At 51.6% G+C, this 26,535-nt stretch overlaps 1 protein-coding gene across 2 annotated transcripts; it reads right to left on the reverse strand.

Annotated features, from left to right (window-relative positions):
• Positions 1–433: 433 nt before the first annotated feature.
• Positions 434–20,692, reverse strand: TRIM25 (tripartite motif containing 25). 2 transcript variants are annotated; one of them, XM_052658860.1, is made up of 9 exons: positions 20,093–20,692; positions 15,034–15,129; positions 11,602–11,835; positions 8,332–8,503; positions 6,143–6,208; positions 3,259–3,285; positions 2,831–2,908; positions 2,598–2,696; positions 434–994 (listed from the first exon to the last, which is right to left on the reverse strand). In XM_052658860.1, exons 1-9 carry the CDS (start codon positions 20,690–20,692, stop codon positions 465–467), a joined length of 1,902 nt encoding a protein of 633 aa, XP_052514820.1. In that variant the 3' UTR covers positions 434–464. The 2 variants fall into 2 exon arrangements, with proteins under 2 accessions (XP_052514820.1, XP_052514821.1); XM_052658861.1 differs by lacking the exon at positions 2,831–2,908.
• Between the last annotated feature and the right edge of the window lie 5,843 nt (positions 20,693–26,535).

Consider the following 26,535-nt stretch of genomic DNA (forward strand, 5'->3'; position numbering starts at 1 on the left):
GCTTTTTTTTTTTTTTAATCTACAGACCTGAATAGCTCTACAAAGAGTCATCAGAACTCCAAGATTTGAAGGCTACTTCGGAGAAGAAAGAAGCAGGCACCAGAGGCCTGTGATAACCCACAGGGGTTACAGATTATGTCCAGCAGGAAAGAGGCGCTTGTGACTTTGACTCCCTGGAGACCCGCCCAGCTGCCTGGATCTACCAGAACCGAGGGGGGCATCCAGCTGGAGAGGCACCAGGAAGTGGGAGGCTTCCTCACCCACAAGGCAAACACCCCACCCCTGTCCCTGGCCAACCCTGACCTCTCATCCCATCAGCCCAGCCTCCCACCCTCCGCAGCTCCCCTCCCATCCCTTTGGCCCTGGGGGACCTAGGGCAACTCCCCGGGGGTCCCACCTGCAGCACCCTCCCAGGGGGACCTGGGGAAGCGCGCGGGCAGTCCGGCCGAGCATCCGTGGCCGGCCTACTTGGAGGAGCAGATGGAGAGCGTGGCACCTGTGGAGAAGAGCCAGAAGGCAGGGTACACGGCCTCGGTGAAGTCCACCTTGTACTTGTACAACAGGTGGACCTTGTCAGCCGCGGCGAAGAAGAGCACGAAGCCGTGATCGCAGTTGAGAAGCACCCCCACCCGCGTGGCCTTGGTGGACGGCAGGGTCTTCTCCACGTTGTTGTGCCAGGCGGAGATCTTGGTGTTGAACCACTCCACACACCAGGACGCGCTGTTGCGGCCAAGCCGGCTCTCAGGGCCCTGCCGCTCCATGCTGCCGTAGCAGACGCCCACCCCGCAGAAGTTGTTCTTCTGCAGCTCCACCTCCCAGTAGTGAATCCCTTTCTTGTAGCAGTGCAGCCCCAGGACCTGCGAGCAGTATGTGAACCGCTGGGGATGCGGCCGGTAGTTCAGGGACGTCTCCGCCACGGACGCGACGGTGTAGTTCTCCGACAGGGCCACCTTGCTGTGGGCGGTGTTGTAGTCCAGGACAACTTTAACCACATCTGAGGAAGCATCAAGGAGTCAATCAGAGGCGTTCCAAGCACTCGCACCTTGCATCCTTTCTCTAGCTGGTAATATTTATTCATTTGTTCTGCCCATCCATTCAACCACCCTTCCAGCCCATTCATTCTGTCCAGCTCGTCAGACATCTGTCCAGCTCTCTAACCGCCAATCAAGCCATCTGTGTGTCTATTAGTCACCCGTCTGTCTGTCTATTCCTCCACCCGAAACCACCTACGGAGCCCCAGGCTTATGCCAGGCTCTATACAGGACGTGCAGCCATGAACCAGATGTGGGGCCTGGCCTCGTGGAGTTCCCACTCCCAGGAGTAAGGCAAGCACATCAGCAGCGACAACAGTGAGGACTCCCTGCTCCACTGAAGGGCAGGCACTCTGCTGGAGGGACACAGCCATGGGGGTAACGGGCCAAGGGAGGGGAGAGCACAGAGGAACACTTACTTCACAGGTGGGCTGGAATCTGAGCCAAGCGAAAGGGAGATGAGAAGAATTAAACAGGAGAGCAGAGGAGGGAGAAAGGCTGCGAGAGACAGTAAAGGCAAGCATGGAGTCACGAGGATGACGGACGTGCTGGGAACAGGGAAGGCCGGGCAGCTGGGAACACAGAGGCTGCAGCGAGAGAAGAGGGACCTCTGAAGCCACCAGTGCCGAGCCAAAGGGTCTCGACTTTAACCGGGGGCAGCGGGCAGTCAACTGAGGTCTGCCAAGCACAGCAATGACCTGAATAGAATCCTTGATTAGGACACAAGCCTGGCCTCCACCTCCTCCCTAGGACAGGTGCTCCTCCCTAGCCCTCCCTGCCCCTCCACTCACAGAGGACCCTGGACCAATGATAGAGAGCTGGGCAGACAGGGAAAATCCTGAGCTTAGAAATTTGGGAAGCTAGAGACCAGGGTTCTCTGCCACCCCCTGGCTCAGGGAAAGACACTTTGCACCTGGCCCTGGGCCTCCCCCAGGGCAAAATGAATGGCCTGGGAAAATGTCCTCTGAATACCCTAAGTCCCTAGAACTCCTTTCCTCTGCTTAAACAGCTGTACCGCAGAGTGCAGGGGTCTCCACAGACATGTGGCTCAGCACCGCCCCCAGCAGCCTGGCATCAATCATAGGGGTTGGGGACAGGGGAGGCCTTTCCCAGCCAGGAAGCTCCAGGGAGGCTGGCCCTGATACCAGGTACCACTGTTCCAGCACGCCCACTGCGCCAGAACCACGCCCACAGCTCCAGCAAGGGGTGAACCACGCCCACAGTTCCAGCAATGGGTGAACCACGCCCTCGCGCCAGAACCACGCCCACAGCTCCAGCAATGGGTGAGCCACGCCCACTGTGCCAGAACCACGCCCACAGCAGCTGTGGGAAAAGGAGGGCCAGAGCATACTTTACAGAGAGAGGTTTCTGCCGCTGCAAGCGAAGTGAGCACCAGCGGAGGGTGCTCCGTGGGTGAAGCTATGGGTGGCCCGAGGCCTGGCCTGGAGGAAGGAACTGCCACCACTTCCAGGCTGGAAGCCACAGAGGAGCAGTAAGGGCACCCTCCAGGGGACAGGCTGACCACGCCAGACAGAGGCAGGGACAAGCAAGGCAGCAGCTACTCACACTCCAGGAGCTCCGGCCTGGACTTGGTTAGGAAGTTCTCCAGCACCTTGGCGTTGAGAGATGCTGAGGTCGGTGGCACGGCAGGGGCTTTGGCTGCACCTGGAGGAAGAACAGAAAACCATTTCCTTGTCCAATGCATGAAAATGAAAAGTGCTGCTTTTCATTCCTGCTCATTCCCGCTCTAAACAAATTCAGAGCAGGCATTCCACTGTCCACGGCCCACCAGAACTCACCCTCCTGGCCAGGTTGTTTGAGATTCACTAAGTGTTCCGAGGATCCAAAGGTGAGAGGCTTGTTGAGTAAGGCAGGGGCTGGGATAAGGAAGAGAGGTGAGTTGGGGAAACGACAGAGTGACCTGATGGCCTGGAATCCTTCCCACACTATTTCTCAAGAGCTGCCTCCACAAACACACACCTGGACCGCCAGGGTGACATGAAAGAGTCCAGACAGGGCAACATGCATCGTACTGGTCTCACGCATGTCCACTTATCCTCACGCCCAAGCCCAGACCCAGCGGCCAGCACAAATCAGTTATGGAGCCCATGCCCATCTCAGACCCTCCCCCAACACACACCAGCCCACAGCTCAGCTTTCCTTGCTGGCATTTAGTTCTGCACTTGGGCACTCAAGGAGCTAAAAGATGCAGAAATGCATAACTTACCAGGTTTCTTGGACTTCTTCTCTTCTTCTGAAAAACAAAATTTTCAGAATTAAAATGTTTCAAAGCACAACAGAACCATACTTTCAAACACCATAATAATAATCGCTACATGAAGGTGACCCATACAAATACAGCTAGTATATTTTACGTTGAAAAATATAAGGGGGTCAACAGGTAAATTAATCTACGGTCCTACATCATGGTTTTGGTGGTGAGGAGCTAATAAGGAACATGAATGGATTTCCTGGTGAAATGGAAATCTTTATCCCGATTTGCGTAATGGTAACACAGATGTATCGGAGAAGGCAATGGCACTCCACTCCAGTACTCTTGCCTGGAAAATCCCACGGACGGAGGAGCCTGGTGGGCTACCATGGGGTCGCTAAGAGTCAGACACGACTGGGCGACTTCACTTTCACTTTTCACTTTCATGCATTGGAGAAGGAAATGGCAACCCACTCCAGTGTTCTTGCCTGGAGAATCCCAGGGACAGGGGAGCCTGGCGGGCTGCCGTCTATGGGGTCGCACAGAGTTAGACATAACTGAAGCGACTTAGCAACAGCAGCAGCAACACAGATGTATGCGTTTGTTAATCTAACTGTACTTTTAAGATCTGGACATTTTACTGTAGATAAATCATATCTCCACAAAAGAAAAAAATGCAAAAACAAACACACAAAAAAACCCACATAGAAAGCCAACCAAAAAAAAAAAATGCTTGCCAGATATCACAATAGTCTTTATAAAGTATCTGCAGTGTATATCTATGGGGACTGAGTTTAGCTGAAACAACTATCCTCAAAGCACGCACCCCAAGCCAGCAGCGTCAGCGTCACCTGGGCAGCTGTAAGGAATGCAAATTCCCAGGCCCCCTTAGACCAGCTGAAACTAACAGTCTGGGTTACAAGCCACTGGACTCTGATGTGTGCTCAAGTTTGGAGGGCCGGAAGATTTGGGGTTCGCTCTTCACTACCACAACTGAAGTGAAAAGGGGAGTCCTGGATCTCATCCCCGCTGGCCTGAGGACCCTGCATGTTCCAGACCAGCCCCACCGGACCCACCCACGGCCCCACATGGCCCCCGGCCGCCCCTTCCTCTCACTCAGAGCCCTGTTTCTCAGGGGTCATTTTCACTCTCCCCTTCTCCCCACCTGTGTCTCACCACCCCCCACCACTCCCACTGGACCAGCATCTTGCGAGGACTCCAGGCTGTGACCTCGGCTGTGGGCACAGGGCTCCCTCCCAGTGACCACGGGAGCCTCACCCACACTGTGACGAGTCCACCCACACTGTGACGAGTCCACCCACGAGCCAGCCTGATGCCAGCATCCTCGGCTCGCACACGCAGAGCGGGCTTGTGGAAGGGGGCAGTGGGAGGGAGGCTCTCTGGGCCCGAGCCTTGAGAAGGACACAGGTTGACAGTGCGTGTCACCTCGTCTTCACACGGGGTACCCTGCACGTGTCAGGCTCCCCTGAAGGCCCCCTCCTCCCCTGCCCCAGGCATGCCAGCCCCTGACTACACTCCACTCCGAAAGCACTAAATACTAACAACAAGCAAACAACAACAAAAACTAGCGCAGAGTTCTCTCACCCCTCACCCACCACGGCGGCAAGCAGCCCTCCCCCGTCCTCACTGGCTCTTTCGGTCCACAGTCTGATGGCGTTTATTGCTGTGGTCCAGTCGCTCAGTTCTGTCCCACTCTGTGACCCCATGGGCTGCAGCACACCAGGCTCCTCTGTCCTTCACTGTCTCTCGGAGTTTGCTCAGATTCAAGTCCAGTAAGTCAGTGATGCTTTCTAACCATTCTCATCCTCTGCTGCCCCCTTCTCCTCCTGCCCTCAATCTTCCCCAGCATCAGGGGCTTTTCCAGTGAGTCGGCTCTTCACTTCGTGCGGCCACAGTGCTGGAGTCTCAGCTGAGCATCAGGGACATACGCCTGGCCTTTAAAGAGCTTTCACCACCAGTGTCCCACATAAACGTCACACAACAGTCCCATGAGGTCAACGCCACTAGGGTCTGCGTTTGACAGATGAGGAACCTGAGGACCATTCTGCACCCAGCCCCCATCTCAACAAGGGTTCCAACATCCCCAAGTGAAAGTAAAAATGACGGTCACTCAGTCACGTCCAACTCTTTGAGACCCCACGGACTGTAGCCCCCCAGGCTCCTCTGTCCATGGAATTCTCCAAGCAAGAATACTGGAGTGGGTTACCATGCCCTTTTCCAGGGGATCTCCCCAACCCAGGAGTCGAACCTAGGTCTCCTGCACGGCAGGCAGATTAGGTGCCATCTGAGTCATCAGCCCATCACCCCCAAAGTGGAGGACAAAAGTTGATCTTTAGGGACTCAGGAAGAGGTAAGGAAGGAAAAATCTTGTTCTTTTTATGGATCACAGCACCAGATGTAAACAGACACACCATATGTGGGGTATTAAACTTCATGTACGGGGTGACTAGGAAAATTCTGTCTAAAAGGGCTTGAGAGGTAGAAGCAGAGAGTAATGATGGAGAAGAGGCTGAGAGGCTCTGGGAGGGCTGACTCACATCCCACCCGGGACCGAAGAGAGACAGCCTCTGCTCCGGGTGCTGCCCCCCAGGCCAGAACTTGGCATCACGTTAAGTATTTCTCAAGACGAACCAGCTTTGGTCACCTTGCCATCCCAAGCAGTGGCAATGTCCAGCGCTGATGGCTGGTCCTCCCAGGAGCCCTGCAACCTCCCCACATCAGGGTCGGTCGGTATTTGCCCCCAGATGCTTCCGGACCTCCCAGGACCTGGGGTGGGCCGGGCCCCCCAGGAGGAGCCGTGACACCCTCTGGAGCCTCAGCCTGAGCGCTGATGCCCACGGCTGCCGCCGCCCACGGGGATGGAGGTGAGACTACTTACTCACGACCTTCTTCACAGGCCGGTGGGGCTTCGGTGTGTGTGGTGCGCAGGGTCCTCCAGCGTCCCCTGGGCCAAAGAAGGAGAGATTAGTTTAGGCGGCTCTTCCACACCCAGCCGAGAAGCTAGCCTCACAGTAGAAGGGCAGCGAGCTGCAGGGAGGTTACAAAGGTGATTCCCACCAGCCTTCCCCGCTGACCACTTACAAGCACTAGAGGCGAGGCAACAGAAACACAAGCTTGGTGTGTTCCCTCTCTTCTCTGCCTTAAAATGCAGCTGGGGTGGAGTCTTTTCTCTGCCAGCACCCAGCTCCAGGACCGCTGACCTGTCTGTGAGCTGTGCTTGCTCGCCCGAACCACGGGGAAGACCCCTCACCCAGGGAGCGAGACCAAGGAGCCCGCTGTGTCCAGGAGGTTCCTTTCCCCCAGGAGTCTCTCACCACTCTGTCCCCAGGCCAGCGACCACGGGTGTAGCAGGGAAACAAACACGCGGGGCTAACGCACCAAATTAGCTTTCCCCATGGCCGCGGCCGCGGCACACCGGCTGCAGAGGCTCTTCGGCAGGGCCATTCGTCCAACCAGGCTGGGACTCAGGCCTGCTCCCTGGATCACAGACCAAAGACCCAGCGTGTGCTGGGCTCTGTGCCAGGCACTGGGGACAGTACTGGACGAAAAACAGACCCAGCCCCTGCTCTCACGGATCACAATCTGGCAGGGGAGACAGAGGGCGATGGCAAGGAGGAGTAAAACGACAGGTGCAAAGGAACTTCCCAGCTGGTCCAGTGGTTAAGCATCCACCCTGCAAAGCAGGGGACACGGGTTCAAGCCCTGGCTGAGGAACTAAGACCCCACAGGCCTTAGGGCAACTAAACCTGTGAGCCTGGGCACTCCAGGGCCTGCAAGCCACAACTAGAGGGTCCATGTGCCTCAATGCAGGAGCCCGCATGATGCAACCAAGACCCGAGGCAGCTACATAAATATATAATTTTTTTTAAACGACAGGTGCAAAAAGGGCCCCAAGGAAGGATAAGGACCTGGGACCTTGTCTGAGGAGCCGGAGTGGCAACAGGGAAAGTTTGCTGAGAAATGTTACGTTTTAACTGATCTCCAAGGGAGACAGGAGTCACCTGGTGGAGTCTGAGCCCTCTAGGTGTGTGTGTGGTTGGGGGGGGGGGGGGGCTAGGGGTGGGGGTGCGGGGTAGGGGTGGGTGGGATGTACAAAGACCCTGTGGCAGGGAGGTTAACATTTTTGAAGAACTGAGTGTAAAGGGATGTATTGGGGGGAGGGGGCCGCTTTCAGGGCTGGAGAGGTGGACGGGGCCTGATCAGGCAGGTGCTTAACAGCCAGAGTCAAGAGTGTGGTCTGCAATCTAAACAAAGGAAATTCTCCAAAGAGGAGGCAGGGGAGAGGGTGCCAGGAGAGCAGACTGTCACCCTGAGGCACTCTCTCCAGCTGCGACAGGAGCAGCTGCAGAGAAGCTCATTAGGAAGTTGCCACAGGTGATTCAGCGGAGAGCAGGCACGTGGTGGCTGCAGTGAAACAAGCTGAGTCCAGATATTTAAGAAGCAAAATCTGACCATGGGCTGGATATAAGCAGAAGGACACGGGGTGGTGGTGGTTTAGTTGCTAAGTCGTGTCCAGCTCTTTTGCAACCCCACGGACTGTACCCTGCCGGGCTCCTCTATCCATCGGATTCTCCCGGCAAGGGTACTGAAGCGTTGCCATTTCTTTCTCAGGGGATCTTCCCAACCCAGGGATCAAACCCACGTCTCCTGCTTGGCAGGTGGATTCTTTACCACTGAGCCACCTGGGAGGCCCCAAGGTAGGGGGTATCAAGAAAGAATTTCATGTTTCTCTGACCTCCAAACTAGCCACTTCCTTACCAAACAACACTGACAGCCCAGAATCCATTTAGCCCATCTGAGCCAGCCTCAGACTCAGACCAAATAAAAGCCTATCCAGAAAGGACCTTCATAACACCTGGCCACGAAAGACATTTTAGGAAGGGTAGCTAGTGTCTCAGGATGAGGTGAAGACTGCCCACCGCCTCCTGGATAAGGGCAGTGGTCTTGTAACATCTGAAGCTCAAGCCCCAGTCCTCCAGAGCAGGACTTCCCTTCCCCAACAGCAGAGGGGACCCATCCCGTTTCCAGAACCCCCAGTGGAAAGCCGGGGAGGCTGCCGATGGTTACCTGGGATGGTGAGCTCCTCGGGCTTCTTGTCCTGGGGCTGTCTGAGGGACCGCTTCAGCTCATTCTTGAGGTCGGAGGCGCCCTGATAGATCTCCTTAATCAGCTCGTGGTTCAGCTCCACCTTGGGGACGAAGACTGGCTTCGTGGTGATTCCCTGCAGCTTTGTTGCTTTCTGCAATGAGCCAGGGGATTAGTTCAGGCAGGTCTGGCAAAGCTAGAGCCCAGGCTCAGGCCTCATGAACCCTGGAAGGAGCTTCCCCGTGCCCATGGGCACTAAGCCTAATCAGCCTCTCAAAAGTGGCTGGGGGTTGAAGTGCCACTTTAAGACACAGCCCTCTGGAGGTGGAAGAGCCCTCACCTTACAAAGGGAAAAACTGCAGTCAAGAAATGACAGGTGTCCTGCCAGGACCTCTGCTGATTAGTAGCAAGGACAGAGCTGGGACCCAGGCCTCCTAACCCATGGATAATGCTCTTTCCACCACCATCACCCCTCAAAGACCAGCTCTGAATGCACGTTCTGAAAACAGAACAGGAAGGCCTGGAGGGCTGCAGGATTCAGCCACACATCCAATGCAGGAGAAGAATCTTACGGAAGGTCTCCCAAGCTTGGAGACCAAACCAGATCATATGGTCTCAGGAGGCCCAGACGTGGACTCAGAATCCTTCTGGGAGAGCTTGAGACAGCCAGATCAACAAACAGGAGTGAGTACGTGGGAAGAAAACGCCACCCCGGCCAGGCGTGGCTAGGAGACCCTGCACACAGGAGACAAGGTTCCTGGGCACTCCTGTGCCTCCCCAGGACCTGAATGTGGAATCTGGGCCTTTGAGGTGTCAAAGCAGCATGCCACCCAGTCAGCAGGGCTCCCGGAGACACCTGTCGCGTGCCCGGCACTCTCCTGTGCACCAGACACACTGGGAGGGTGAAGGGCCCCTCTTGAAAGGCGCGGACAGCCTTCGAAACAGACAAAGAAACAAGCACGTCTAGACTGAGGTCGTCAAGGGAGACAGCAGAGGCAGGTCACGTGCTCCGGATCACCAGCAGTGGGAAAACAATGGGATCCCGGAAGATGGGGGGACTGGGGCTGCCCTGGACAAATGACAGGGTTTACGAGGCAGAGGCCAGTCTCAGAGTCCCCTGCCCACGCTCAGGGCCTCTGAGGAGCACCCTGCTGGGGTCAGAGCCCCAGGCATATGCTGGGGGTGGCTCACAAGAGATAAGACTGCTGGCAAAGGCAGGCAGGTCCCTGAGGGCCCTACGGGCCACGCCGAGAACACAAAGGCAGAAAGGGTGTCCGTGCTGTAGAAAGATACTTCTGGGGACCATGCAGAGGTGGGATGGGGGGAAGAAGGTGGAGGCCTAATGCAGGCAGCATCCCAAGATGGACCCCAAGCCTCCTGACTGCCCTGGGCACACACGTTACACATCCTCTCCCCCAGGTTAAGGGCAGGACAGTGAGTATGAAAGGGTATCACTCCTGTCACTACGTTGCAGTACATGGGAACCCTGAAGGAGTACTGCGCATGTAAGTAAGATCCCAATCTGTTGATTTTGAATTCTTCAGAAAGATGATTCTTCTGGGTGGGCCTCACCAAATCAGGTAAAAGTCCTTAAAACAGAAAGTGGGTCTTCCCGGAAGGAGAAATTCTCTGCTGGTTCTGAGGAAACCAGCTGCCCAGTCGAAAGAGGACCACATGCTGAGGAATCGTGGCAGCCTCTAGGAACCTCAAGGACACAGGGCCCTCAAGCCTGCACCGCGAGGGACTGAACTCTGCCAACAAGCATGAGAGCTTCCCCAGAAGGAAGCGGCAACCCCCTCCAGCATTCTTCTCTGGGAAATCCCATAGAGGGAAAGGCCTGGCGGGCTACTGTCCGTGGGGTTGCCAGAGGGTCAGACACAACTTAGTGACCAGGAATAACAACGACAGAATATCCTCCTTTCTTAAAGAAGAGAGTCAGACGCCCTATTTATGAGTTATTAGAACCCACAGGTACCAAACACACTGGACCCCAACAAAGGAGAATTAGGCTTTTTTCTAAGGCGGAGAGAAATACATGTCTTGGGGGAGATGTCCAAGGGACACAGGTATTCTGTCTGTGTTTGTCAGACAGGCAAAGGAGAGACATCAAAGAACAGAAAACACTGAAAAATGGGTCTTGAGCTAAAACTTCCCTGAAGTTTGTGGTTTTCTGGGAGTATGAAGCCCTCGGAATGAAGAGTTTAAGCTGTACACAAAGATGGAGTTCAATTAGGATCAGACATCAACAATGACCTTGCTTATTCCAAGTGATTTGACCAGACACCGGCTGAAGAGAGCTTAAGCCGAAAAGGAATTAGTAACGTTGTCACCGGAGAAGGCAGTGGCACCCCACTCCAGTACCCTTGCCTGGAAAGTCCCATGGATGGAGGAGCCTGGTGGGACGCAGTCCATGGGGTCGCCAAGAGTCGGACACGACTGAGCAACTTCACTTTCACTTTTCACTTTCATGAATTGGAGAAGGCAATGGCACCCCACTCCAGTACCCTTGCCTGGAAAATCCCATGGATGGAGGAGCCTGGTGGGCTACAGTCCATGGGGTCGCTAAGAGTTGGACACGACTGAGCAACTTCACTTTCACTTTTCACTTTCATGCATTGGAGAAGGAAATGGCAACTCACTCCAGTGTTCTTGCCTGGAGAATCCCAGGGACGGGGGAGCCTGGTGGGCTGCCATCTATGGGGTCGCACAGAGTCAGACACGACTGAAGCAACTTAGCAGCAGCAGCAGCAGCAGCAACGTTATCACTAAGATTCTGATAGATGTGAATAACAGGAAGAACTCTGGGGCAATCCAGAAGAATAAAAAGTGGGAAGAGGCTGAATGGATACAAACTGCTGACTGTCTTGAGTGAATCTCATCCCAGCTATGAATTCAAATAGTAGATCTATCATTTCAGAGAAAGAAATCTCTTTTAATAAAGAAAAATTACACAGTGAAAAAAAAAAAAAAAAAAAAGCATGTCAGCTTAGAAGACAACCCTGAGCTCCAAAAGGAACATACAGCCTGGTGAGACCACAGCCTAAGCCACACAGAGTGTGAGGTAATGGACAGCTTTTCTTCTAAGCCACGTAGTTTGCGGTAAGTGGTCACAAAACGTAGAAAACTAATACAGCCTGTGTGTCCCAGGGATGCTTCCCAAAACCCCTTACCGCCCCAACCCCTTGAGAGTCCCGCTCCACACTGTAATGCAAGGCAGAAAGAGGATTCAGCAACACGCTCATCATGACCCACCTCCAGAAACTCAAACTCGTCCCCCTTAGTCAGGGCGAGTTCAACCTCCTCCTTTAGGGTCTGGATCTCACTCCTCTTCTTGAGGATGATCTGGTAAATGCTGTCGAACTTGCTGGTGACCCTCTTCTCCTCTTCCTTTATCTTCCTTGTGGCGCTGGCCTCAGAGGCATCAATGAGAGCCTTCATCTCCAGGTATTCCTGTCTCAGCTGGTCCATCTTCCTATGTGCAGCCTCCTGAGGGGCCAGGACAAGAGGGCATCCGTTAGATGGGCCACAGGGCTGGGCCTGACACGCGGAGCACCGCAAGCTCTCACCTGGGCTTCACGGAAACTCAGATGGGTGCAACCACTTTGGAGAGCAATCTGGCAAGATCAGTGAATTTCAAGGTGTTCATACCTTATGACCTAAATCCTAGAGGAAATCAACCCTGAGTATTCACTGGAAGGGCTGTTGCTGAAGCTCAAATACTTTGGCCTCCTCATGTGAAGAGCTGACTCACTTTCAAAGAACCTGAGGCTGGAGAAGATTGAGGGCAGGAGGAAAAGGGGATGACAGAGGCTTGGACAGCATCATCAACTCAGCGGGCATGAGTTTAAGCAGACTCTGGGAGATAGTGAAGGACGGGGAGACCTGGCGTGCGGCAGCCCATGGAGCTGTAAAGAGCTGGACATGACTGAGCAACTGAACACCACCATCACCACCGCCACCTTCGGACCCAGCACCTGAGTCCAAAGAATGCACTCTAGAAAAAGACTGCTCCAGAGACACCCAAGAATGCTCTAAGCAGCACTGTTTGAAGAGCAAAATCAAGGAAACAACCTGAATGTCCGTCAGTAGAAGGCTGAAAATTATTCCCTGGGATGCAATATTAAACTATGATAAGGGAAAAACGACTTACAGAAGACACGCAGTGAGACGCACCGTTCACAACACTTAGAAACAGACAGAACGGCGCGTGCGTGCTCAGCCACTTCAGTCGCGGCCAACTCTCTGCGACCCCATGGACTCTCCGTGGCTTCCGGAAGAGAGAACGAGGGATACAGAAAGGGGAAAGCAAAGCCAGGGCTATATTCTCCTTGGCAATGTTTTATTTCTTAAGCTAGAAAGCGGTTCATGAGTAACTTTTTTTTCAAGGGTATGAAGCTGCCCTAGACAATTCCCTCTAGAACCGCACTACATGCAGCTGCAGGCCCTTGAACTACAGCCAGTCCAAGCTAAGGTGTGAGACAGAGTGACCTAAGAAGAGTATGGAACATCTCATTAATACCTTACACTGACCAAAATAACACTTTGGATATACTGAGTTAAATAAAATACATTAACAGACCTAGTCTCATGCACTATTCAGATTAAAGTTATATATAAGGTTCACTTTATATTTCTACTGGACAGCACTGCTCTAGAAGCTGCAGTTTCCCTTTACAGGTTGGGTCACCTCATCAGCTCAGAATCAAACTTGACAAAGAGAAACACACACAAGAGGGCCAGGGAGATTGGAATTCACTTTCTTTTTTGGCCACACCATGCGACATTCAGGATCTTAGTTTTCCTACCAGGGATTTGAACCCAAGCCTCCTCCAGCGGAAGCTCAGAGTCTTAATCACTGGACCACCCGGAATTCCTGAGAATTTGATTCATTTCTTAAACCAGTACCTGACCCTGCCACTTTCAATATGACTATCAATGTCCCCAAGTAGTCCAGTAAGAAAAAACCCCTGGGTTCAGATGGGCACACGGCTGCCCAGCCACAGACTACATCTCCCAGCGTCCCCTGCAGCTGGTCAGGTGACTATGCTGCGTCCTACGCAACGCGAACACAAGTAACAAGTGCAACACTCTCCCTCCTTGTCACCCGTCCTCACAGGCTACAGCAAAGATCTAATGGTGACCCAGTGGCAGCCAGAGACGGGGAAGGGCAGGAAGAAGACAAGGTCCTGGAGCCTGATGGGTCACAGGCCGCAGACCATCCCACAGCCTGCCTGGCTCGGGTCCAGCCCTGAGCCATCACAGCGAGGAACAGACACAGCTATCTACTGAAGCCTCGGATTCTGAGGGGTATCTCTGCTGCAAGAACTTAGCCTGCCCACCAAACAGTGCAGGCATTCTCATGTGCAATCTTTCACTTACGCCTCAAGCTCACCTTCGGAAAGAGGCTCTGGAAGAAGATGGAAAAACTGAGGCTCAGAGATTTGCCAACATGACTACAGTATCACAGGCTAGTATTCTAATCCAGATCTCATCTAATCTAACCACGGCTGTGGCAGTGAAACCAGATGCTGCCCCTCCAGAAAGGATGCTTAAAAATCAAACCTCCTCTCAACGTAAAAGCACTGTAACCTGATAAAAATTACGAACCTGGAGGGGAAAAACCTCTATAATTCTGCCACTCCAGCACCTGCACTACTATTCCTTGACTATATTTCCTCCCAGTCTTTTCTCCTACACTTTCTGTAATGGGCTTAATGGGGGCTACCCAAAAGCTACATTCGTGTTCCAGAACCTGGAAACGCAACCTTACTGAGAAAAGGAGTCTCTGCAGATGTAACCAAGGTAGAAACCTGGAGCCAAGATGATCCGGGCTTACCCAGGTGGTTCTAAATCCACTAGCAAGTGTCCTTATTAGTGACAAAGAGCAGACACAGAGGGAGGAGGCAATGTGAAGATGAAGGCAGAGACTGGAGTGATGCGGGCACAAGGCAAGGAACGCCTGAAGTCACCAGAAGCTGGAGAGGCGGGGACAGACTCCTCCTCGGGACCTTCGGAAGCAGTGTGGCCCTGTCGACACTTCAGATTTGGACTGCTGGCCTCTTGGCGGCCATTTACAGATGAAAAAACTGAAGCAGAGGGGAGAGCACAGGGGTCAAGTTCACAAAGATAGAGCGAGCTGAGACGGCGGCTTCAGTAAGGGGCAGATGCGGTCGTTCAAACCAAGCCTCTGCCTGCAAACAACCCGAGAACTGAACTGTGAGAGACTACGTTTCTCGGAACCCGCGTGTGTGGTAATCTGTTACAGTCGTCCTAGAAGACAAACACACTTTTTACAAACAAAAAGGTGCAGGAACTTCCCTGGGGGTCTGGTGGTTAAGACTGCTTCAAATGCAGGGGACAAGGGTTCCGTCCCTGGCTGGGGAACAAAAGTTCCTCCACGCTGCATGCAGCGCAGCCGAAAACTAAACAGACAGATGCAGCTTTTGCTTCCTGTTTCTCTCCCACTTAAACCGTAGCTACTTTTTATGGTGCTATGTTTTAACCTTAATTTTCAATGATTCCTCCCACCCAGGTTGGACTCGTAGTCTATTAAGAATCTCTCTGGGCATGTAGATTTTTGCACGTTTTGTTGAATTCTGACTCTGTGCGTGGACCCAACAGGAGCCGTTCGGATGCCAGAGCTGTGCCCGCCTCCCCGGAGGGGCGGGGCGCCCTGTCACTCACCTGCACCTCCTGCTGCCTGGCTCTCACGTCCTCCAGCGCTCTTGATGCCCCATTGATCTGGCCGTACATGACAGTCAGTTTTTGCCTCAACTTGTTCTGCAGAGAAAACGAACCGGGTAAGAACACACCTTGTCCCAGCCCCCCAGAAGCACCCAACACCAGGGACCCACAGCTGTTTTCACCACCCCAAGTCTCGCCTGCTTGCAGCTTTCTGACGCATGCTCATGTTTACTGCCTCCATCCTTTCAGGGGGACAGCACAGTGAAGAAGTTAAAAGGATAGGACTTGGAGCTGGACAGAGCAGACTCAGTTCTCAGCTGTCCAACTGTCTCTCACCTGTTCATCTGGTCAGGAAATAGATACAGCTGTTCCTACCCTGCAGGGCTAGAAGGACAATTAACTGAAGCAGTGTCAGTCCTCAGCCTAGTGCCTGGATCTTAGCAAGGACAAACGTCCTTAGTAAACGTCAACTTGGATTACTACGAGCTTCTTCACTAGAACCCATTTTACAGATGATGAAACTGAGGCACAGAGGAAAGCAAGGGGGCCAAGCTCACCCAGACAGAATGAGCTGAGACAGCCGCTTCAGTAAGTGGCAAATGGAGTTGTTCACACCAAGCCTCCCACTACAAACAACCAACAAGCAGACAATATACTGGGGGAGGAGGGACCTACTGAAAACCAGTGGGGGGCTAACAGAGAAAGGGAGAACCACACAGTTAAAATCCAGAAAGAAACCCAAAGAGATGAGCCTGGCATCTGGGGTTCTCCCAGGGCCATCTGCCAGTTCCGGAACACAGCTGGGAGAGCCTCTGTGTGCCTCAGAGAGGCAGGGAGACAAAAACCAAAGTCCAAGGCTCACCTGATAAGCCCCACAGACAAAAGCCCTCCAAGGGCTACACCCTTGGAATAAGGATAAACCGGCGGCAAACCAGCTCAGTCCCTGAAACTGAACTAAGGTGATTCAGAATCGCTAGGCCCCAGGTCACGTTCCAATGCAAAAGTAAATTAGGCGCCAAGGCAGCTAATGCCACCCGAAGCCTCTGAGTATTTTCGTAAATTTTCATAATCACCAGCCGACTTGCACCCAACTCAGGCAAAATGCTGCGGCGTAGAAATGGGTAGGAAAATCACCACCACCTCCACCGTAATAACAGCAGCTAGTGTTGGTCATGAACTTACTCCAAGTCAGACACTGTTCTAGTGTTTTCCACATATTAACTTTGTAAAGCTAAAAACAACACTAGGAGGTAGGGGATTATCCGCCCTTTACATATGATGTCACTGAAGCAGAACAATTAAGGGGCTTACCTAAGCCACATCATTATTAACTAGTGTTACAAGATGCTGGCATTACAATAACAGACTTATGTCCAAACTGAGCACACAGGAAATTCTAGGGGAAAAAAATGCACGTCCCTTAACTAGCTGGCTCAACAATACTCTGGCCTTCCCTTCCTCTCCTCTGACTCTCCCAGGTCACTGACCTTCACTCCAGATTTGAATAACCCAGTGACAGTCACATGGAAAGGCTGGAAGCACAAACCAAGGCCACACTAACTCAGCCCCGAAAGCCCAAGTCACTAATGGTGTTTCAGATGTGACTTCTGTGACAATAACCTCTGACCCAGCCTCTAGCAGTGGCCAAGATAAACTGCGGCCAAAGGGAGAAGGCCAGCCCGGGCACATGCAGCCTCACAGGTCTCAGACCTGGAAGAGACCTCAGGACTCCTGGGGGCTGCCAACTGTTTCCAAGACCCACTCTCAGTGGTCGTTCTTGTAGCTGTTCAGTCTCCCAGTCGTGTCTGACTCTTTACAACCCCACGGACTGCAACACACCAGGCCTCCCTGTCCCTCACCATTCTTGAAAGATTTTACACATATTGATCAAATGCATACAACAGTCCCTGTTGGTACACAGGGGCCCACATGGCGATAGACCAAAGGAAAGCCACCCAAGGCCTTTGAGCGCAGCTAATCAAGGACAGGGAACTTTTCAAAGTTCTGAGCATCCCTTTACAGACTGGGGACTTCGGTCCTCCAAGTAGGCACCAGAGTCCTGAGTCCACCCTACACCAGTGATCAAACCCAGCTGGGCTGGCTCTGCCGCCAGTACTAACCAGCAGCAGGGCTGGAAAAGGAGACAGGTTAAAGCAGGAGTTCCCAACCCTGGGCTGTAGGCCGGTACTGGTCCAAGGCCTGCCACGAACCGGGCCGCAGAGCAGGAGGTGAGCAGTAGGCGAGCAAGCGAGGCTTCATCTGCCGCTCCCCACACTGCCTGAACCACCTCTCCCCGTCTTTCACGAAACCAGTCCCTGCTGCCTGCCATAAAGGTGGGGGCCCTAGGGTTAAAGGACACAGCAGGCCAGGAGAATGGAGGGCAGGCAAGGCTTGTTAAAAGGATTAAAAAGCTGAGTGTGTATGGCATACAGATAACCTGGGCGCAGATTTCAGCCCCAGGCCCCGGAGATCGAGTGGAAGCTGTGGCTCCAGACCAGACTACAACGGGTCCTTCTGCCCCTCACTGCCTTCTGCCTCCTGGATAAGAACTGCTAGCAGGCCTTCTGAGCAGATCTAGGCTGCCCAAGTCCTCAGGCCCACACATCCTGAGAAGAAAATCTGGGCAGTCTAACACCCTCCATGCAGCAACTCTCCTCGGGAAATTTCTGAGTAACAGAAATGATAGTAGCAGCTCTATGGAGCACTAGTGAGCTATAAAAATGCCATGCATGGGGAATTCCCTGGTGGTCCAGTGGCTAAGAATCCACCTTCCAATGCAAGAGACACAGGTTCAATCTCTGCTCAGGGAGCTAAGATCTCATATGCCAAGGAGCAACTAATCCCACGCGCCACAACTAGAGAGGCTGTGCGCCGCAACTAAGACCATCAGGGCCAAAACTTAAAATAACTTTTTTTTAAAAAGCAACTCTGATCTCTGTCAACTGAAAAGGAAAAAAAAAAAAAAACCACAACCTAAAAGCTAAGAAGTGAAGTGTTAGTTGCTCAGTCGTGTCTGATTCTTTGCAACCCCATGGACTGTGGCTTGCCAGGCTCCTCTGTCCTTGGAATTCTCCAGGCCAGAATACTGGAGTGGGTAGCCATTCCCTTCTGCAGGGGATCTGTCTGACCCCGGGATTGAACCTGAGTCTCCCACACTGCAGGCGGATTGACAGCTGTGTTTAAAACAAATAAACAAAACCCGCCATTTATGGATCACCTCATTAATCCTCCCAACCACCTCCTCAGATAGGCAGCATTATTGGGCCCTTTGATGGGTTCCCAGACAGGAAGCAGAGCCAGAATTCAAACCCAGGTCTCAACATTCAGCTCTAGTCAGAATCCGAGTCAACCAGCTGGGCCCTGGGGCCTGCCTAAGAAGCACTTCCCAAACAGCTCAGCCCCCTGGAGCCTCCTGGCCACTCTTGGATGTGCAGACGGAATGCTATTAATCCCGTTTTAGGAATGAAGAAGCTGACCCTCAAGAGAAATGTAATGACTTGCCCTGAACCACAGCTGATATACGCAGAGCAGGCCTCCAGGCTCTGAAGGCCAGGCAGGTTCTTTCCTGTAACAGGTGGAGACCCAAGTGGGCTGGGCCTGAGACAGTTGTACCTCGCTAGTCAATGTCAGGCAAGGCCTGAGGGACTCAGGGAAGCAGGCCGCAGGAACCCAGCTCGGCCTGGACACGCAGACGAGCCCAGGGAGGGTCCTGCCCAGGCCAGAGCAGCACCTGCCCCCGAGCCGTGGAGCCACTGCAAAGCTCCCCAGGCCTCACATCTCCTTAGACAGCATGAGGACAGCCCCGGTTTTCCCTGAGAGCCTGGGAGAGAGAAAAGAACCCAGGCCTCACCCTGAAGTTTGACTGAAGCAAGGAAAGGGAGTGGGCCTACACCTGTTCAGCCTCTGCCTCCACTCCAGATGGGAAATCAGGGTCCTCGAACCACTGAAAACATCTCAGACCAAGAAGGGCCCTGAGGAATCCACCTGATGCCCCTCCTCACATTGCTGATGAGGACCGACCCCAGGCAACCACTGAAACCATCTCAGACCAAGAAGGGCCCTGATCCCCCTCCTCACATTGCTGATGAGGACCAGCCCCGTGCTTTAAAGGGGCTCAGGCAGGAGAAAGGGCACAGCAAGCGTGCAGCTGGGCCTCCTGTCCAGGGCTTCCTGGGACCCTGCCCACCCTCCCCCTCACAGTGGTCGGCCCTCCTGGGTCACCAGAAGTCTCTGGCTCACAAAGACTTTATCTCACATGACCTCAGGAATGTCCTGTGCTCTGAATTCCAGGACTTGGTTTTGAGGCTGGTCCACCAGGAGAAACAGCAACAATGGTGTCCGACCAGCTGACCAAGGCTCAATGACCACTTGGCCACTTGGGTTAACTCAAGTGAAATGAACTTCTCTGAATGTCCCTTTCCTACTTCCTCAGCTGTAAACAACTCATTATACCCACCACCTGGGAGCTAGGGGAACTTAAGAGAACATAGGCAACCTCTAGCCCTCATATTGATGTTCAAAACCCTCTACTAAACATGTCAGATCACTGCTAAAGCGAAAGTGTAGTCACTCAGTCGTGTCCCACTCTTTGAGACATCAGGGACTGTGGCCCGCCAGGCTCCTCTGTCCATGCAATTCTCCAGGCAAGAACACTGGAGTGGGTTGCCATTCCCTTCTCCAGGGGATCTTCCCGACCCAGGGATAGAAGCGGAGTCTCCAGCATGGCAGGCAGATTCTCTACCGTCTGAGCCACAAGCGGACCCCCAGACAACTGCTAGGCTTAATGCAAACGACATATCACCTGTGTCTTAAGTAGTTCCCTCTGTAAAATGGGTGAGTGGGGTGAGCCACGAATACGAGGGCTGTATGTTCTCACGGCCCCTTCTACCAGGACACTGGCTGTACCCCTGGCCCCATCTCAGGCACAGCAAGGCCTAAGGGTGCCCCTCCACCGCCCCCACGGAATCCGCCTGGTCGGCCACACTGCCCGCAGCGGGGCCCTGTGCGCCACCCCGCCGGCCTAGGCTGCCTCTCGGCGCCCCCGCCCGCCGCCCCCTACCTCCAGGTCGGCGCTGGCCTCGTTGAGGGGCGCAGGCGAGCAGGTCTTGTGGTCCACCACGCAGACGTGGCAGATACACTCGCTGTGCTGGGGGCAGAAGAAGTCCCGCAGGCGGTTGTGGCGGGCGCACTTGCGGCGCATCAGGTCGCGGACGGGCGGCTGCAGCGGGTGGTCCTGGAAGGCGGGGCTGTCTAGGTGCGGCCGCAGGTGCTCCTGGCAGAAGGAGGCCATGCACACCAGGCACGTCTTGACGGCGGTGGCCTGCAGGCAGTGGTCGCAGGCCACCTGGCCGGCCGCGCTGGGCGCGGCGGCGCGGGTGGGCGGCGTCCAGTCGTCGGCGGCGAGCGCGGGCCGGGCCTGCTCGGCCTGCAGGAACTGCTCCACCACCGCGCACAGCACCGTGTTCTTGCGCAGCTGCGGCCGCGCGGGGAAGCCGGTGCGGCACTGCGGGCAGAGGTACGGCGCGCCCTGGACGGCCCACGTCTCGTCCAGGCACGCGCCGCAGAAGTTGTGGCCGCACGGCGTGGTGACCGGGTCCTTGAAGGGCTCCAGGCAGATGGAGCACGACAGCTCCTCGGCCAGCGGGCACAGCTCCGCCATGGTGCGTCTGGGGCGCCCGACGGGACGTGCGGCGACGCGGCGGCGCAGGGGCCCCGAGGCCGCCGAGGAAACGAAACCGAGCGGCGGGGCGGGGCCCCCCCGGGCTTCCAGGAAGTCACGCGGGGCGGGCGGGGCGCGCCGGCGGGGGGGCGTCCCGGGGGCCCCGCGGTCGCGGCCGCGGCGCTCGGGCGCGGGGCGGGCGCGGGCCGCCGGACCCTGCGCGGTCAGACCGGCCTCTCGGCCCCCGGGCCGTTCCCGCGGCCGCGCGGCGCGGGCTGAACCCCGGATCCCGAGCGCGCCGGGGCCCCGGGCGCGCGCGCCTGCGCGGGTCCCTACCCTCGGGGAGCCCGGCCGGACGCCAGCCGCGCCCGCCGCCCCCGCGAGCCAGGCGGGCTTGTCGGACGGGCCTGTGGGAAGACCTACAGCAAGGGCTTCCCGGGTGGCCCGCGACTCTCTGCCTTTTTAAAATCTTACTTATTTCCCCCTTCCTTTCTTTTCCCTGGTTCTGGGCCCTGGCGTCTGGGCAACACGATCTCCGCAGGCTGAGGCTTCCTCTTGGCGGTTTCTTTCCGCGCCCGGCGATGTAACGCGCTTTCCCCTCTACGCCCCGCCCCGCCTTCTAGTTTCCTGGAGTTTGGAGATACCCCAGTCTCACAAAAATCTCCTGTCTCATACGTACCCACTTTCACGCGCGCCTGTGCACGCACACAAGTATAATTTTGAGACATTGTTCTCAAAATTGTTTCTTTAGTTGTTTTCTTCTAATTGTAGCTTTGTTTCCCCGGCTGCTCTAGCCTCGGTGCACGACAAGTGTGTGTACAGCAGGGGAGACGTGTTCAAGAGAGGAGATGCGGGGCGAAAGGAAAGGTAGTGCTATGGGGGGAGTGAACTGGAGTTTACTTTGGGGACAGGGTGGGCACCAAAAAGGGGGTAAAGGCAGATTCTATTTCTGATCACTACCATTTATCCGTACCTCTGGGTGCTAGGCGAGTCATAGATAGCCTTATAATCTCCCATAATCCTTGTTAGCACTACAGGAGGGACGTCATTATGCCCATTTTATAGATGAGGGTCACATACTTCATACAAAAGAGGACTGGGATACTAGCTCAAGATTGCTTTATTCAACATCCTAATTCCAGGTTTCTCTATTGCTCCAGGACTATTTACCCCATTTCTTCTCTTGCATATTCCCATGTTATTTGCATGAGAAAAAGAAGACTGAAGAAGGTAGGAAATTAAGATTTATTTATTTAGCCTCTAAATCCTTGAGGTATAAATACCTTATGGTACAGATGAGAAAGCTGAGGCTTAGAGAAACTAAAAAACTTGTCTAAGGTAATGATTATTGGTATCCAGACTATGATTCCAAAAACCAAGTGTGTCCTACTATAAAATGTTGTCCCCCACGGGGAGCATTTTCCAGGAAATAAACATTATGAAATTCCCTCTGACCTAGCTCTTGTGGGTGAGGTGACCTGACTCATGCCAGAATGCTTGTAGAACTCTCCTTCCAGGAAGAGAAGTTTAGAAAGGCTGATTAGTTAGTGAATAACATTGGGAGGGACATGTGTTATTATCAAATTCCGTGCAGTGACTATTTACTAAGACCTACCTAAATACATTCCATTATGGAGAGAGAATATACTTTGTATTATTTCAATCATTTAAATTTATTGAAACCCAGATGTGGTCTGTCTTGTTATTGGTTGCTATTTGCGTAGTTTCTCTTTTTCTGTCCTTTTATTTTCAACCTATTTGTGTCTTTGAATCTAGAGTGTGGTTCTTGTGGATGGACTGTATATGGTCAGATCACTTTTTTGTGTGTGTGATCCTGCCTTTAATTGGAGCATCTGACCCATTTACATTAAATTCCTAAGAAAGTGAAGTCACTCAGTCGTGTCCGACTCTTTGGGACCCCATGGACTGTGGCCCATCAGGCTCCTCCGTCCATGGGATTTTCCAGGCAAGAATACTGCACTGGGTTGCCATTTCCTTCTCCAGGAGATCTTCCCCACCCAGGGATCAAACCCAGGTCTCCCACACTGTAGACAGACGCTTTACCGTCAGAGCCACCAGGGAAGTCTCTGAATTCCTAAGATAGGATTTACATCTGCCATTCATATCTGCCATTCACTACCTATTTTTATGTCATATATCTTTTGCACTGAAGTATCTCCATTACTGGGTTTCCCTGGTGGCTCAGCCACAAAGAACCCACCTGCCAGTGCAGGAGATGCGGGTTGGATCCCTGGGTTGGGAAGATCCCCTAGAAAAGGAAATGGCAACGCCCTCGAGTCTTCCTGCCTGGGAAATCCCATGGCAGATAAGCCAGATAAGCCTGGTGAGCTACGATCCATGAGTCACAGAAGAGTTGGACATGACTTAGCAGCTAAACAACGTCCCAATCACTGTGTTAAATACTCTCAAGTAGACTGCTCTATTCTTTAATTTCCTCCAGTATTCTTTCCTCCCTCCTCCTCTCTCCTCTCCCTTAGGAATTTCCATCATGTGTATGTTGAAGAGTTTGTTCATGTCTCACGGGTCTTTGAGCCTGTATTCATTTTTCTTTTTCTTTTCTGCTTCACCGACTGGCTTGTCTCAATTAACCTATGTCCGGATTCATGAATTCTTTCTTCTGCCTGCTCAAGTCTGATATTGAGTCTCTCCAGTGAATTTTTCATTGCAGTTATTGTACTTTCCAAAACCAGAATTTTGATCTGGTTCTTTTTAAGAAATAATAATAATTTCTGTTTCCATACTGATACAGTAAAGAGACATCACTCTCATGCGTTATTTCTTTAGACATGATTTCCTAATGTTCTTGGGACGTATTTTGCGTAACTGATTTAAAGAATTTGTCTAGAAAGTGCAACATCCATGCTTACTCAGGGACAGTTCCTGTTTGTTTTGTTTTTTTTTTTTCCTTATATGGGCCATGTCTTCTTTGTTTGTGTCATCAACTGTTTGTTCAGAACTGGACATGGACATTTAAAATAATACAGTGTGGCTCTGTGGACACCAGATCGCCCATTCCCAGGGTTTGTTGCTGTGGCCATTTGTCATTGTTATTTGTTTAGTGACTTTTCTGAATTAATTCTGTAAAGTCTGTATTCTTTGTCATGTGTAGCTGTAAACTCTGCTTGTTTAGCTTCGTAATCAGCTAACAATTAGATATGAATTTCCTTAAGTGCCTAAAACCAATCCCCGTGTTTTCTAAGGAGTTATTTGCAGACCATTACTTTTTTAGACTACCATGGAACTAGGGTGGGGATATTGGGAAAAGGTCAAGTTAAAACCCCACAAAACTTGCTATTCTTACCAAGATTCAGCCACTTTCTTTGAGTAAGCATTTTTCTGAATTGTTGCAAGCTTTTTGCTAATTTATAGAGTGCTAAAAACGTTTATCCTGAGAATGTTTGCTAGTTTTCTTTTATAGAGGCAGAATTTTCAGAGGTCTTTGTTTCTACCATATAATGTGGCAGTAACCCCTCTTTCATTCCTGATATAAATAATCTGTGTTTTCTTTCTTTTTTCTTGGTTACTCCATCTACTCGATTATTAATTTATTAATTTTTTCAAAGAACCAGCATTTTTTTGGCTTTAATTTTCTCTACTTGCTGTTTTTTTCCTTGATTTCTTCTCATAGCTATTATTTCCTTCTGTTTACTTTTGGTTTCGTTTGCTCTTCTTTTTTAAGTTTATGAAGTTGGAACATCAGATCATTATTGTTTAACTTTCTTTTCTAATATAAATGTTTATAAATCTCCCTCTATGCACTGTTTTAGTTATATTCCACAAGTTTTGGTATGTGTGTTTTCATTGTTATTTCATTCAAAATATTTTCTAATTTCCTTTGTAATTTCTTCTTTGTTATTGTAATTTCTTTGTAATTACTTAGAAGGATATGGCTTCATTTCCCGATATCTAGCGCTTTGCTGGATATCTTGTTATTAATTTCTAATTTAATTCCATCTTAGTCAGCTCTATTACTTGTTTGTCTTTTGAAATATGGAGAGACTGACAGGATGTTAATTTTCTTCTATGTGATGATGAACTTGTCTGTCTATTTCTCACTTTGTATTTGCCCCTCCCACCATGTATTCTGAAACTTTGTTATTAGGTACTGTTATGCATTGAATTGTGTCTTTATAAAATATATGTTGAAGTCCTAACCCTTGGTGTCTATTTGGAAATAGGGTTTTGCAGCTGTAATCAATTAAGATGGGGTCATTAGGGTGGCCCTAATTTGGCATGATGTAGGAAAATGCCATGTGAAGACAAACTCAGATGACACTGAGGGCAGAGACAACTGCTGTAGCCGAAAGCCAAGGGACAGCAGAGATCACTGGAAAATCATCATAAGCTGGGAAGAGGCAAGAAGGGAGCCTCTCTTACAGATGCTGGAGGAAGCATGGTCCTCTGATACCTTGATCTCAGACGTTCAGCGTCCAAAACTGTGAGTGAATAAATTTTTGTTCTAAGCCTCCTAGTTTGTGGTACTTTGTACTGGCAACCCTAGGAAATTAATACGAGTGCCTACACATTAAGAATTTTATATGTTTCATGGTATTTAACCCCTTGAAAGTCCGTATTTATGTCTCATAATAGTCTTTCTCTTAAAATCTGCTTTGTTGGGACTTCTCTGCTGGGGATGTGGGTTCAATTCCTGGTCGGGAAATTTAGATCCCACATGTGGTGGAGCAGCTAAGCCCATGCACGACACCTACTGAGTCCACACGCCACCACTGTGCGTCCATGCACCGCAGCAGAAGGCCGGCATGACGCAGCGACGATCTTGCATCCACAACCAAGACCCAGTGCAGCCAAATGAGTAAATGATGATACATCATCTAAAAACCAAAACAAAAATCCACTTTGTCCAATATCAATATAGTCAAATAGTTTTCTTACCTTCCTACCTGCATGGAATAGACTTCTAACCTGTTAATTTCTGTTTCTCTGTGTCTTTGTATTCAAAGTATGTCTTGTAGATTGAGCACAGTTGGGTCTTCCTTTTACATCGAGTCTGACAATCTCAGACTTTTAATTAGAGTGTTTAGTCTATTTGAATTTAACGTGCTTATTGACTTGAAATGTACCAAAATGTTCCTTGTATTTGGTTGGTTCTTTGGGTTTTCTCTGTTTTTCCTCTTTTCTAGTCTTCTTTTGGATTACACAAAGATGCTGTACATTTCGTTTTCGTTTCTCTTTTGGCCTTTTGCTTATACTTTTGTTTTGTACTTTTAATTTTATATTCAAGTATAATTGGTTGACAGTGTTGGGTTAGTTTCAGTGTACAGCAAAGTGATTCACTTATACATGCATCTGTCGTTTTTCAAGTTATTTTCTCATTTAGGTTGTTGCATAACGTTGACCAGACATAACACAGCATGTTCCCTGTGCTATATACAGTAGGCCCTTGTCGGTTATCCATTTTAAATTTAACAGTGTGCACATGTCAATCCCAAACTCCCTGACTATCCCTTCTTTTTATCATATTTCTAATGGTTATTCTGAGGATTTTCATATGCAGCCTTAATTTATCACAGTCTATAGTGAATCTATTAGAATGAATAGATATATAAAATGTGACAGTCTTATTACATTAAAATTTTGTTGACCACTTCTTTTGCTATTGTTGTCATGTAAGAGCCTGACGTGACTTATCGGCCGAGTACACATTCATTTTACATATACATACCTAATAACCCCACACCACTGTGAAAGTCATTAAACAAGGAAGTCATTAGACTAGGGTGACTCCCATGCTTTGGCAGCCAACGTAAGCAAGCCACAACTTAAGCCAGAGTCAATTTTTGTAAATACCTCAAGGTGAAGAA

This window comes from Budorcas taxicolor, chromosome 19 (genome assembly GCF_023091745.1).
Source record: "Budorcas taxicolor isolate Tak-1 chromosome 19, Takin1.1, whole genome shotgun sequence".
NCBI lineage: Eukaryota > Metazoa > Chordata > Mammalia > Artiodactyla > Bovidae > Budorcas > Budorcas taxicolor.